This window comes from Sturnus vulgaris, chromosome 12, assembly GCF_052056855.1.
Source record: "Sturnus vulgaris isolate bStuVul1 chromosome 12, bStuVul1.hap1, whole genome shotgun sequence".
Taxonomy (NCBI): Eukaryota; Metazoa; Chordata; class Aves; order Passeriformes; family Sturnidae; genus Sturnus; species Sturnus vulgaris.
The window spans coordinates 17,358,638-17,372,523 of record NC_142254.1 but is presented as its reverse complement, the minus strand read 5'-3'; the positions used below and the strand labels follow the sequence as shown (position 1 = coordinate 17,372,523).

Below are 13,886 nucleotides of genomic sequence, written 5' to 3'. Positions count from 1 at the left end.
TGTTCAATAAGCATGTAATTTTGATCAAAAGATGAGAAAAAATGTGTTCCCAAGACTCCCAACAATTAAAAAAAATCACATAAAGACAGAGTGCATTCATCCAGCAGCAGTTCTCCCCGTGCAACCTCACAGGCAGAAAGTGTTCTGAGAAAATGTTTTGATAAACACCAATATTATTGTTCTTCCAAATTTCCACAAATTTAATCTTTGCCTTACTCAGATTTTATTGTTCAAGCTCATACAAATCTGACTCTCACTAGAGCTGGAGTTTATATCTGCCTCTCACTGAAAAAGGTTGGTTTGGAGTCTCAAGTTAAACTCGATCTTTGACCTTTTCCTTCTGCCTCGTGTGTTTGGAGCCAGAGGAAGTGCAATGATAACCATGTCTCCTGAAACAATCATTGAGTCAGTTCATCTTAAAAACACAGAAATGCCCTTCTTCCAACCTCTAGCACAGCACACCATACCACACCAGCAGATCACTTTTCAGTAAGAACTCACTGCTTCAAATGACTGGCAAAAGTCATAAAATTCAATGAGCAATGCTTAAACAAAGAAGCACCTGGCATCATTCCCATCAATGTGAGATATCAAAAATTATTTATTAAAATAAGTTATTTCAATGATTTAAAACATTTTATATAAGAATATAACAATTTAACAATCGTTAACTTCAAAAATTTATAAATGTTTCCCTCCTGGATTAAAAAAATTGGCACACACATTCAAACCTACTTTCATACTCAAACAGTTGCAACTGTGATAAAGTTTCTACAGAGTCTGCCCCAAGGAAGAACTCAGAGTTGAGGTCTTGGAGATAAAACACAGAATTCAAGAATCAAGAGAAGAGTTAGAACATAGCCTTGGCCACCACTTGCAGTCAGCAGAAGAGTCACTGCAGTATTTTCATTCTGCACAGTGTAACATCATAGTCTGGGGAAAAGCCTTACTGTAACACAAAATGCATTTGCATAAATACTGATGGAGTGCGTCTTGTAACTCCTGATGTTATGTGTGAGTGGAGATTGTTCACAGGACTTTACAAAGGACTACAAAATGAGCTAATTCTTAAATATTTGCACAAGAGCAGCATGAAGGACTCACTCCTGTGTCCATCACACAGTGGCTGTGCTGTGTCAGGAATACACACACCAATGGAGGAAGCCAGGACAAATGGACAGTTTGGTTGGGTCTGCTCTGCAACTGAGCTTAAAAAGAATCCTGATAGGCAGAACAATCCAGACCTGGATAATGAAGATAAAACCAACTTTATACAGCAGTCTAGCTTACAGCTCCACCTCCCAAATCCACAGTTGATGTGACTTGTTTGTTTGTTTGTTTGAGCAGGATTTACACCCATCTTGAACAGGTCAATCACAGCTGGGTACTGAAGAGATTTCAGGAAGGAGGATGAAAAGCAGAGAATTGCCTTTAACTTTTCTCTGTTTTTTAGTTGGGTGATTAGTAATTAATTTCTTTATAATAAAAAATTTACAGAAGCCACCCCATTGTGGGATACACAATTATAACACTTTCATCTCTGAGACAAGACTGTCTTTACAGAATAGCTAAAACCTCAAGGGGGTTCCTCAAACCATCATCTGTGAATGCACAATGGCATCAATTAAGCACCTCTTGAAACAACAGAAGTTGCAGCATGGGGAGCAAGAGAAATTGAAAATTGCTGAGGCAGCTGCATCAGGCCATGAATCCCAAATCCTGCAAGTCCTCTGTGATCAGAAGTACAGCTCTGTGGAAGCAGCATTTTGTGCCTCAGGCAGTCACTCCAAAAACAAAACTGCTCTGCACACATTTGAATGTTAAAATTGGGAATATAGATAGCAAACCTCATCCCATGTAGAGCTAAGACAACCAGGAATTTGATGGTAACAATACAGCACTAGCACAAAGGACCAACACATACACAAATTGTGACAACTGCTGTTAAATATTCCATCAAAGGCCTTTAGTTCTGCTCTGGCAGGAAAATACACTTGCTAATCTAACAAGTATTCTCATCTGCAGCTTCATGTTCTTGATTTGATTAAAGGCACCAAAAGGATGCACCTCTATATTTGTGCACACTATCATTCTTGGATTAGTTACGTTTTGGGAAAATGGTCTACATTCACAGAACACCATCATTTGACTATCGTCTATGTAGGATTGCAAGATTAAAAATTGACAGTTCATTTAAAAATTCATTTCTAAGCACATTAGCAGCTGAAAGGATTTGCAGAAATGATACTGTACAAGAGTAAGTGCTTCTCAGAATTTTAAATACCTTCCCTTTCTACAAACAAACAGATATCTCCTACTGCATATCTTAAAACTTTTCCTTCCAGTGCCTCGAGGCTGTGAACAGAAGTTCACAAGGGTTATGAATAGAGGTTCACACATTGCTCCTTTCTTAAACCTTTAAAGAGAGTTCAACAGGAAAAACACAACTACAGTCACAGAGGGTATTTGCTTTCAACAAAATTAACATATTATCTTGCTCTTAAAAATGTAACAGAAAATTTTTAATAAGAGACAATAGCTGCCCAAAATATTTTATACAGCATCAGCAGCACAATCTGCTGTCTCCAAGACTGTAACATACATGACTTGACAATGCTGGTGTAGAAGTGCTTTTACAGCATTTAATAAATTAAAAATTCACTACTGGTTAATCTTGAGGAGCCAGGTTGTTCAAGTGGTGTGATTCCATGCATACAAATTTTTGTGTTATCTACAGCCCGTGTACACACATGATTTGTACTTCAGGTATTGATAATGAGAAGTGAGGTCCATGCAACTCACACATCCTCAAGTTTTAAACATCTTGAATACACAGAAGTTCTGGCCTGCACAGAGGGTATGCTTTGTACAGAATATAAATTATCAGGTATTAAAACAGTTTTTCTTAAAAGAAGAAATTATAAAGGGAATCCATATTTCCTCTTCCTTCTCTTCGTCCAGTCATTCCATCTGATGAGACCATCACTGAGTAGGATGACCAGGATAAATCCATCTCTTCCTGAATTGCACCATAAAGCACACATCAAAGAATGATGGGCTCTAAGAGTAGAATTTGCTGTTACTGACTTTCTTCTCCTTTAATCTTAAGGGAAAAGAAAAGGAAAAAGTCAAGCCTAAAAGGAATTTCTCAGAGGAAAACAGTCTACCAAATTCATTGTACTTGGATACCAATGGCAAGCAATGTATCAGCAATGAGCATTGCAATTTTTTTCCCTCAATAAATGGGAGTAAACAAGTAATTCATGAAGCTATTCAGCACACACAAAAAAGGGCAATAATATTTAAAATCGTGAGATCTACTCAAAACTTCCTCTTGGTATATAAAGCCTCTCTCTATCTCACTCACACCCAGCCCAAAGGTGGCAGCAAAGGAGAAGGAACCTTCCCCTAAGCTCTGGATAATGCACTGACACTGAACTGACAAAGCTGTGCTGCTACAACTCAATACTGGTTTTATCTTTTGTGGTTTATGTATCTGTTCCCACATATCTCATATGTGCATGACATTTCCAGAGACATAACTCTGATAGTGTAGCAAGAGTGAAGAGGTTTATTTATTTGTCTGTGTATACTTCCAGCCTTTCCTCCCGGAAAGCAGCAGAGAGGGATACAAAACCTGACAGGATTACAAGTGTCACTGAGATTTCACCGAGCACAAATTCCTCAGCTTCTGCTGGCCTCTAGTGGCTTGAGGCCCAGCCTGGCTTCTCTACAGCCCTTCCTCATTGCAGATGAGCTCATTCTACCCTCACCACTCTTTAGATGTTCCCTTTGATATATCTGAGGTTTCCTTACCATAAATCCTGTCTAGACAGAGCTGCCTTGGAAAGGAGAATGATCATCAACCCACCTGCGGTTGCAAGTCTCTTGATAAATCTGTAGTTTGTGCTCATTGACATTGAATTCTTTCAGTATAGCATCCCTGTTGGGATTCCTTAGGTTCATGTGGGAGTCATAGAGGAACAGCTGGGTATTCAGCTCCTCCTGGCGCTTGCGAAGTTGCCGACACGAGGAATAAAGCTCTTCTTCACTTTCCTTCAAAAGAATATTGGAAATAAGGTAACTTGGTGAAAAAAATTCCCCAAATGACACCGAATCAACAGAGTTTGGGGGATCAGTTTGTTTTTCCTAATCACATTTTAATAACTGCATGGAATGTTTTATAAAATTAGTTTGGTAGGATGTTCCTGTAATGTTTCTGGAAACAAACTAACTTAGAAAGCATTAAAAAAAAAACTCCTCAGCTCACAGTATGACCAGCCATACCCTCTGACAGGGGCATGAGGGACATTCCAGCACAAGTTGCAAAATTTGTGTATTTAAACACTTCTAGTGTAATATTTTTCCCTAATAGAGAGTGCTAGTCTCTTGAGGAAAGAACAGGAACTAGTGTGTCATGATGGCGTATCAGATTATAATAATAATAAAAACACATTTTTAAAATGTTTAGATCATATTTGTGTATCATCATATTTGTGTGTCATGTAACAAAGTGACAATCCTGGGGATTTTCTATTGAAATACAGACTAAAGGTCAAAATACTGACTGGTAAATAGGAGCCCTTACAGCAGCAAGTACTCAGATGGTCAAGAAGGAAGGGCAGATCCTGTATTTCTGTGTAACTATGGCAATTCAGTATTGCAAAGGAACTGAGTAGGGCTGAGTTTCTACACAGTAGAAGGTCTCAAAATATTCCACGACCATAAACAATCATCATTGATCCTTTTAGGACTTCAAATTATTTTAATACTTGAAAAATCTGGATGCAGAAGCTGCCTCTTTATAGAGTTACTAGTGGGGAATAGAACTGGCAGGACTGAAGTCTTAATTTTCACATCAGCAGCAAAACAAGATACTCCTTCTACAAGAAATGACATGCAATCAATAAATGTAATAAATCCAAACATTTTCAGAGGCAGCATACTAATAAGAATGCCTCTCTCTGCATTCAGTCCAGATCTAGGAAAATTGCTAGCTTAGCAACATGCCCAAGGGGTTTCAGTTACAGCAACAAGATCCTTTCCTAAACCCTTTTTCCTCCTGAAACACATTCTATGCAGGCATGGGTTGCAGCAACTGAAACAGCCTCAGTGCTATGCTACTGATTAAGATTTAAAGAGTAATTTATTTAATTTTTGTTTGTAAAGGGGTAGTAAACTTTGTATTCCCAAATCACAAAGGAAATGCAGACTGCTAATTACCAGTTTGCAGGTGTAATCATCAAGATGCATATGTACCACTGTTAGTTCTTGTAAATAAATGTATCCACGAAGATACAGCTTAAACTGTATTTTAAGATGTCCAGTTCAATCTTTTAGTCAGGAACATATACATCATTGAGGCTGACTGTAGTCAGAAAAAGCTGAAGAAATACATGCACTTTCTGAAGGAAGTAAATCAATTTTCAGGCAAATAAGACATGCTGCTTTTAAGTGCAACAACCACCTCAGTATAGTATGATACCTACAATATCAAAAAACCTGTTTAAGTTGTACAGGAACTACGTAAGGCCCCACATAATAATTCACAAATGTGCACGCTTATGTCTACAATATATTCTTGTGTTACCATTTCTGATAAACTCCACAGCCATCTGTAATTCCACATTATAATTTTATATTTCATCTCCAAGCACATGCAGATAGACTCTGTATATAAACAGGCTGTTAATAAATGGTATTATTTTATGGAAGGCCATCACTTTTTAAAAAGAAGCAGAGGAAGAGAGGCAGCCTTAATCTCTTCTGATGCTTCTTGAATGACTGGGCAAAAGTTCTAGAGTTGACAACTGTGGTGGATCTGGGTTTGTTGCAGGCTGCCAAAAAAAAGGAAGTTTTTGGAAGTTGTCCTGCCACTGCATTACCAGCAGGCATTGTAAAAACACCGAGCTGAGCTGCAGCTTCATTTGGCTTAACAAGCAGAAGGGGATTAGAGCGTGCAATGTGCTGCTGTCAAAGGAGTCAGTGCTGACAGATTGGGGGACAGACTGCTGCTATGAACAACACTTAGAGAGCTGCTCCTGCCCCAGGCAAATAATGATCTGGATTCCTGAAGGGAAACCAAGGCAGGGGGGATTTGCAATGTATCCACAAGTGGTGTCCATGCTCAGCATTAGGCAAGGGTGACTTTGCCAGTTTTGTCAAAGGCAGCAAGCCCATATGACCAGCAGTTTATGAGGCCTTCCTTATGAAACTTGAGTCCATGAAATATGAACAGTTTAAATATTATCTTGAAAGGATATAGGTCTCCACACACATATCCCTGGCCTCAGCTTCTAATCCTCTCCTGCTCTCAGAACCCTTGGCTGGCCCACAGAAGGAACTTACAGGAATCTATCACAGCTTTCAAACACTGTCATTGCACACACTGTCATTTTACATCAGGTGTTATAAGGTGGCTTCGTAAAAACCTCCACAAAGGATGTTTGAAAAAGGCTTCCACTCCTTTGGGAAGAACAATGTGACTGAATTCAGAAATCCCCAGTTCAGTGTATGCAACTGCAGGCACAAATCCCTCCAGAGACATAATGACTTAAAGAGTTCACAGGAGTTGATGTTTCAATCAGAAAAATAATGTAACAGGTGTGAAGTTCAGCGTGGGCCTGAAAGAGTTGACAGACTACAAATAAGAACTTTTTTTTTTTTCTCAGAATCAGAAGGGTGCTGGAAAGCACCCTGAAACAGCCACTTCGCAGAAGCATCTTTAAACTTTCATTATATCACATGTGTATTGAAATTATGTAATATATTATTGAGAAAGAGTCCGAGAAATACCCTACAAATCAACACATGCAGCAGCACCCTTGGAACACCAACAAACACTGTTCATAGATCAGCTGCTTTAATGCCTGGATTCATGAGCATCATAATTTTTCCCCTATGTGTTTTAAAATACTAGTATTTCAAGTAGGTGTTTAGAGAGGCTTAAAAGGAGCAGATTAGCAGTTCTTTAAGAACCAGATAAGTCTTCTACTTGATGGGTTGTTTATTTTAATGAAATACCGGGAGAAATTACTATCTTCTATTGCTCAAGTGATTTCTTTTTATGTAGGACCTTTAAAAAAAGAGATTAATCTATGAAGCCAAAGCTGATTTTAGCTAGCTTTGCATGGCATCAGTCAGTTAACAAGGAAAGACAACGACCATGCTGTTACAGCAAAAACTATTGGAGGCAATGAGGCTTTGTTTGTGCATTATTTCTTTTAACAACCGTGTAATCTGTCCACCCAGAGGGAGAGTAACTCAATTTGTGCTATTTGTCTTCCCCAGTACCTGCAGAAGGAATGCCTGACAACAGCACATCAGACACAGAACAGAAATCTGAATCTTCATTTCCTGGTTTCCACAAGGAACTGCTAACAGACACACTAAGTGCACACAACAAACCCCAGTGCTTCTCACCAGAACTTGTTGCATCTCACAGTGCACCAGAAGCGAGGCCAGCTCTATATCTTCACTGTAGCCATTCTTGAGAGGAATTGACCTAAAACCTGGGGCAGGGGGAAGGAAAACAAAGGGCAATTAGAGTCCATCGAGGGGGAATTCGCAGTCACAGAAATGAACACTTTGAACATTCTTCAGTGCTCAAATGCTCCTGTGCAGAGAGCAGGCTCTACTGTGGCAACTGCAGAGAAGCAAAAGGCAAGACAGGCAAAATTGAGATTTCACATGCTCTTGAAAACTAAACCAGAGGAAGGAGCTTCACTGAGGCAGGAGGGAGTATGGCATTAGAGAGGAAGGCACAGTCAGGAATGCTCATTATAACTGCTGATCTCACCTGATTTGATTCCTTTGATGGGAAAAGTGGCATGTGCTAAGAAGTTGGGATCACTGAATATATCCTCCTCATAAACAACAAAGCGCAGGAATGCCAGATTTGGGTCGTAAATTTCAAATTTCACTTGCTCTGCATTAGGTGCCCAAATTGGATTAAGGCCATTGTCATCTGTAATGAAAAGGAAACATTTGCAGTATGAAGCAATAATTTCACTTCACTCACATATGAGTATGTATCCCAGGACATTTTCTAGGGATACAGAAGCCCAAAAATCCTATTTACCATCTGTCTCATGTTGTAACCTTGCTTCAGCAAGTTTGTATTTGTTTACTTGGTGGTGGGGGTGGGAGGAAACTTGGCAGGGATGAAAATGAATGAAGAAAAGCAATTATTTGTATTCAAACATATCAAACCTCCTTGGACATTTATTTGTAAAGCAAAAAAGAAAGGTAATTAATTTCTTATAAGTCTCATGCTCCATATCCAAGAGAAAGCAGGAAAAGCACGAGGAAGACTCATGTACCTTGGTCCAATTTTTGTAGTTATGTACAGAACACCGAGATTTGGTATATGTGACATAGCCAGGAAGTTTGCTCTCAAAAGTCTTGGTCACTTCCCACAGAAAGTTTAATTATGAAAACTCTGAAGTATTGAGGAGTCATAATACACATTCTGCTCCTGATGCTGTGTTTATTTTCCACTGGTATTACTGCTTTAGATAATCAGAACCAAAGCCTGATTTTTACCAGAGGAATAGTGTTGCATCCAGAAATACTAAGTGGTTAAATATGAAGTGGTTGAATATTTCAGCACACTGAAGTTCATGCACACACAAACACATTCCTTATCCAGACAGGACAAAGCTTTGATCAAACTTCTAATGCATTTCAAGTTAAACTATTATACAGCCCTATACATCCAAGCTGCCTCCAAGGGGGTGCCAGTCTCAGAACCCAGTTTAAATAAACACAGTCTGGAGCTCACAGTAGTAACTCCTCATTTAGGCCAGACTTTTGGGAACTGACTAGCACAGTTGGAGACACTCCCAAGGCAGTAATTGTTTAAAATATGCAAATACACAAACTTATGCATGGGCAACAACATAACAGAACGGGACTCGTTTTTTCCCAAACCACAACAGTACTGTTTTTTCTAAATTTGATGTACCTTGAAGTTCCTCAAACTAGCAAGCTCTAAGTTAAGCAAAAGAACAAGACTGTGACTGATCAGTCCAATGCTACAGTTAACTTTTTCCCCCTATAATGTTCATCCTCTGCTCACTTTAGTTAAGTACCCTGGAAGTAGAACCATATCCCTGCAATACAGAAACCCACAGATACTCACTCACAACTGTTGTCTTGAATTTGTTGTTATCATATTCAGTCCCACAAATTTCAACCTCTACAAAGGGACAGGTGATGCTTCTACCAAGTTTAGGGAGATGACGAGCACCTAAAACCTGCAAAAGCAACTGTAAATTAGAACCACCTCCAAAGGAAACTTGGCATCATTGTTGCTGAACAGAAGGTAGCCTACAGAACTAGAGGGGGGAAAAAATCCAGAGCATGGAAAAACACACAATCTCTCTCTTGAATATGTTTGCATGTATTATCTGTGCCACCAATAACAATACCTTCCATAGTCTGGATAATTCAATGATTTTCATTGTAAGAAAAAAAAAAGACAGTGTAGCTGGCATTCATTACACACAGTGTGCAGCTCTAGGCCAGGCCTGTAGCACAAGTTTTGTTATCTTTCTTCTGTGTTTATTCCATACCCATTTCAAGACATTTCTGCTTTGTATTCACAGACCTTGTTTACCTCACCTTTAAACTGTAGTGCAGAGTAATTAATGTGTTTCTTCTTTCTCAGAAAACATACTTTTAAAGAACCTGTCTTACTGCATAGCAAAAACAGAAACAAGTTCAGCCCTGTTTGGCACCCAGTCAAGATGGCAACATTTTCCAATAATAAACTCATCTCTTGAAGAAAAATGAGAATGACATTCAGATTAAGTCATAGTGTATTAAACATGAGGTAGGGGATCAGCTTATAAGGTTTTCTGTTTAGTTTCTATATTTCATTACAAATATCTTTCTTTCACACTCAAAATCCCTGAACTAGTTAGTCTGCTGCTAATCAATCTTCAATAGGACCCTTCTACTAAGAGCCCATTTGACTGGAAATTCAAGTTAGTTCATTTGACTTTTAGTATTTATTAGCAATTACACAAAATCATCCCAGGATTGTGTTTTCAGTCCTACAGCATGTTTTTCATCAGCAAGATAAAGACATGTATTTCTTTTGAGGAACCAGTGAAGTTAGTTTCATTCTCACACACACTGACATTTAAAAACAGTATTTTGACAATCTGTCAGATCTTGCTCTGAAACATAATAGCTTTATTTTTAGTTTTATAGATATTTATGACTTGTAAAGAAAAAAACCAATTTACAAAAGAGGCTTACCCTCACTGTCATAATCATCTGCAATTTCCTCTTGGAGTCATTTGGCATTGGGTCATACTCCTCATTTCTCATGCTCTCTGGCTGCAGCACGTAGCCAGTGCGTCCATTCAGGGAAAACAAGGCATGGTTCAATTGCATGTATTTATCTGGGGAGAGAGTTAAACAGTCACAACGAGATTTCCTGGAATAAAGCTAAGGAAATACCAGATTAATGGCTCCTCTGCAATTCTTTCTGGTCACCATTTGATCAGAAAGAGTTGGAAAGGTGGGAGACTCCATTCCTTCAGTAACTGAATCTGACAGGCCATTTTTCATCAGTTCTAATCCCAAAAAAGCCCATCTCCATCCCCAATTAGCTTCCTATCAGTGTATCACAAACTAGCTGGCCCTCACAGGAAATGGGATACAGCCTTCCCTGTGGCTGTATCACCCATTCATCCGTCTGAAACTCACTGTAAATATCTCTGTTTGCCTACCACAAAGAGATCAAGGTGAAACAAATCTTTTAGGGTTTGGGGACAGTTAGGCTCAGAGACAGAGCTTTTGGAGACCTATTTCTGGGGCCCAGTTGACACATTAAAAAGCAAACTTCAAACACAGCTTCTTGCAGAGAAGTTCAAATAATTAGGATGGTGATTAGAAGGGCCATAAAGGGGCTCATTTACAGTGTAACAGAAGGTGGATTCGATTCTTTTTCAAAGGGAAAATTACCTGGAGTTTGGAAGTTCAGAGCCACCATCTGGGAGCCACAAAGCCACAGGCGAAATGGGTCATAGTTGGATGAGTCAACCCTCTGTCCTTTGGGATAGACACGGGTCAGGCCCTTCAGGTTGTACTTCAACAACTCCAGTGGCTTTTGCTTAACAATGCTCTCTGCCTTGTTTTCCACAAAAGAACGGATTTCTCTGAAATCAGGATTGTCTACACAGGGGTAGGAGAAAGAAGAGTGATTGCCAAAGGAAGAAAGTAGTTGACATTTATACTGTATTTTCACCAACACTTAGTTTTACTTTGGTTTGCCTTGTCCTTTAATGAAATAATTGGCACAATTTTCAGGCAGACATGGCAAAGTGGTTGAAAATCAAGCCTGAAAGTTAAAATTGCCTTTCTGCCACATGCCTTTCAGAAGGGCAGATAAGAGCCTGCAGTCATGTTCTCATCTCATCATTGCTAATAATGTACTTCTGATCACTATAACACATATTTAAATGAGACATCTTTTCCTGGGTCTAAATGGGGAGAAGAAAGGGTGAGCCAGGGTTAGCCAATGCCTCAAAAAATAACTATAATTATAATGTCTTAAATGCACTGACAGCTTATTAAAAACATTTGCAAAGAAACTTAAAGAAAAAGGGCACATTTGCTGGCTTCTCCAGCAACAATGACAAAAAACTGGAATAAAAAGTACATATTTCAGTGTCAGAAGCCACAGTTGCACTTACATAGGCCCAGTTATATTATGAAGCCATACATCATTCCAACAGCTTAGTCCTGGCAAACATGTTCTTACAGTAAAATTAAAAAATGCACAGTAAACCTATTTAAGAAGGTTTTTTACAAACAAATCACAAGTGTTCAGGCAGAGTTTTTAATTTCAAAAAAGTCAATTGACACATAACTAGAGAGCTTCCCCATGGAATATACATCTGAGAGGGTGTCTCTAGTTAACTAATTAAAATTGGTGACAGTTCTTTTGTGATAGATGAACAGCACCAAGTTCCCCAGTGTACAATTTCAAAGTGCTATTGAAAACTGCCTGGGTGAAGCAGAACTTTGTTTCCAGTAGGACAGATTTTATCATCAGACCTAAAATCCCAAATAACATCTGTAAAGATAGCAGAAAGGGTAAAAATCAGATGTAATATTAAAGGTAATACCTAAATTGTCCTTGGTTTTGCTTGTTGGCTTGCAGTAGATTACTAGATCAGATAATTCAATAGCAATTAACTGATTCTTTTCCCAGTATTTCCTCCTGGTCTCCTGGAAAACATTAAAAAGTCTCAGATTATAGGAACACTGAGTATTATGGCACAGTAGCTCCAGAGTGCACTCTAATGAATGCCTTCTTTGGTGCCCAGATTCCTATCTGATACCTTATACACCTGCACAGAAGTAATGCACTTTCAGACCCAGCTCAGAGAACAGGTAATAAAAAAATGGTGAGGTTTAGTTGGGGATATAGATTTAGGAAGCTTTTTTGTTGGGATGAAAAGTGTTGTTTTATATGCAAGGGTTTCAGCTCTTCCCTGATCAGTCATGCTCAGAATCCTGGCAACATTTTTCTTTTAATGTGGCTCTACTCAACTCAATTTTAGTTACATTCTTAACCCCATACTTCATATAAATGCAAATGTATGCAGAAAAAATGCAAAGGGTAGTAAAGTGTTTCTGTATCTATTTATAATCCTTGGCAGAACTTAAGTCTTGTTAGCAACTCCCAAACAGTGAAATTCAAACCCTCTGAGCATCATTCCTATGTCTTCTCCTATTTGTGCACCAAACTCATCATGTTCTGTATGGAAAATCATGTGCAATCTTGCTGAAATCCCCAGTACCAAACCCACTCTCTCTACTTCCACATTTGCAAGCACCTGCTCTGTGGAAGCTGAGCAGTGTTCCCTGCCAGCAGAGACTGGGAACTGCTAAAAGCAGCAAGACGTGTCCTGAGTGGAGACATTTGGGCTGGAGGCTTTTCAGGCATAAGAAGCAGCTACAGGATAAAACAAGTTAGAAGAGTCCCATACTGAACAGTGATTAGCTTTGGCACAAAAGATCATGAAGCAGAAGCAATCAGGAAGCCTTCCAAAAGAATTCCCTCAACAAGGCAAACACAAAAGGAATGAAAATCAGAACTAGGGAGACACAAGTTTCCAGAATATCTCACTGAACCAGAGATTATACCTAGAATTCTAAGAAAAACAAAGAGGAATACAATGTCTAGACTTGGAAATAACCTTGAGAAAAAGCTGTACAAACCTCATTGTACTTAGTGATCCACCACAGTTCCCAGATATTGCTCAACAGTAACCAGAGCTCTGAGCAGCAAAAGATCACTTTTTGGTGGCATGGGCTCATTTCTAGCCAGAAGCCTCTAGAGATAACCAAGCAGGAGAGCAAAGAACAGCCACCCCAGGGAGCATGGCAAGTGTCAGTACTGAGTAGAGATTACAAGAGACATGAAGCTTAGTTGCATTTTTTGTGCATAACAGACATTGCCCAAAAGCAAACTTATCTACAAAATCCCCCTGTATCACACTGCAGTACAGTCTTAACTCACAGTGGTTTTTCCTTCCCCAAAATTCAGCCTGTTAACTGTACTGGCAACAAGGGCCTTTCCTCATCTTCATCCCCTCCCCATGCAGCAGTCAGTCTATCATGTGAACTTTGTAGAGGCCACACTGTGAGAAAAGCCTCCCAGCTGGCAGAAATGAGTTTTAAAGCATCTTTGAACACAGACTGTTTAATACTTCTCCAACTGTACAGAGAGAGAAAAAGCTGCCAGGCTCCTGAAGAGTCATTGTTGTAACATAAAAACATTCAATTTGGAGACACTTCTTCTAGGTCACGTTTCTCTTTTTCTCATTTCTACTTCTAAATGAAAGCTTGGCACAAGAACTGTA

At 39.1% G+C, this 13,886-nt stretch overlaps 1 protein-coding gene across 4 annotated transcripts in view; it reads right to left on the bottom strand.

Annotated features, from left to right (window-relative positions):
* Positions 1-13,886, bottom strand: part of PLCG2 (phospholipase C gamma 2) — a 79,840-nt gene continuing 65,954 nt past the window's right edge. For all 4 annotated transcript variants that reach the window (XM_088172073.1, XM_088172071.1, XM_088172075.1 and 1 more), the window contains 8 exons: positions 12,144-12,246; positions 10,978-11,187; positions 10,267-10,412; positions 9,143-9,257; positions 7,799-7,966; positions 7,423-7,511; positions 3,872-4,056; positions 1-3,103 (listed from right to left, as the gene is read on the bottom strand). In XM_088172073.1, coding sequence (XP_088028199.1) covers positions 3,061-3,103; positions 3,872-4,056; positions 7,423-7,511; positions 7,799-7,966; positions 9,143-9,257; positions 10,267-10,412; positions 10,978-11,187; positions 12,144-12,246 — 1,059 coding nt within the window. In that variant the 3' untranslated portion in view covers positions 1-3,060. The remainder of the gene's footprint in view (positions 3,104-3,871; positions 4,057-7,422; positions 7,512-7,798; positions 7,967-9,142; positions 9,258-10,266; positions 10,413-10,977; positions 11,188-12,143; positions 12,247-13,886) is intronic.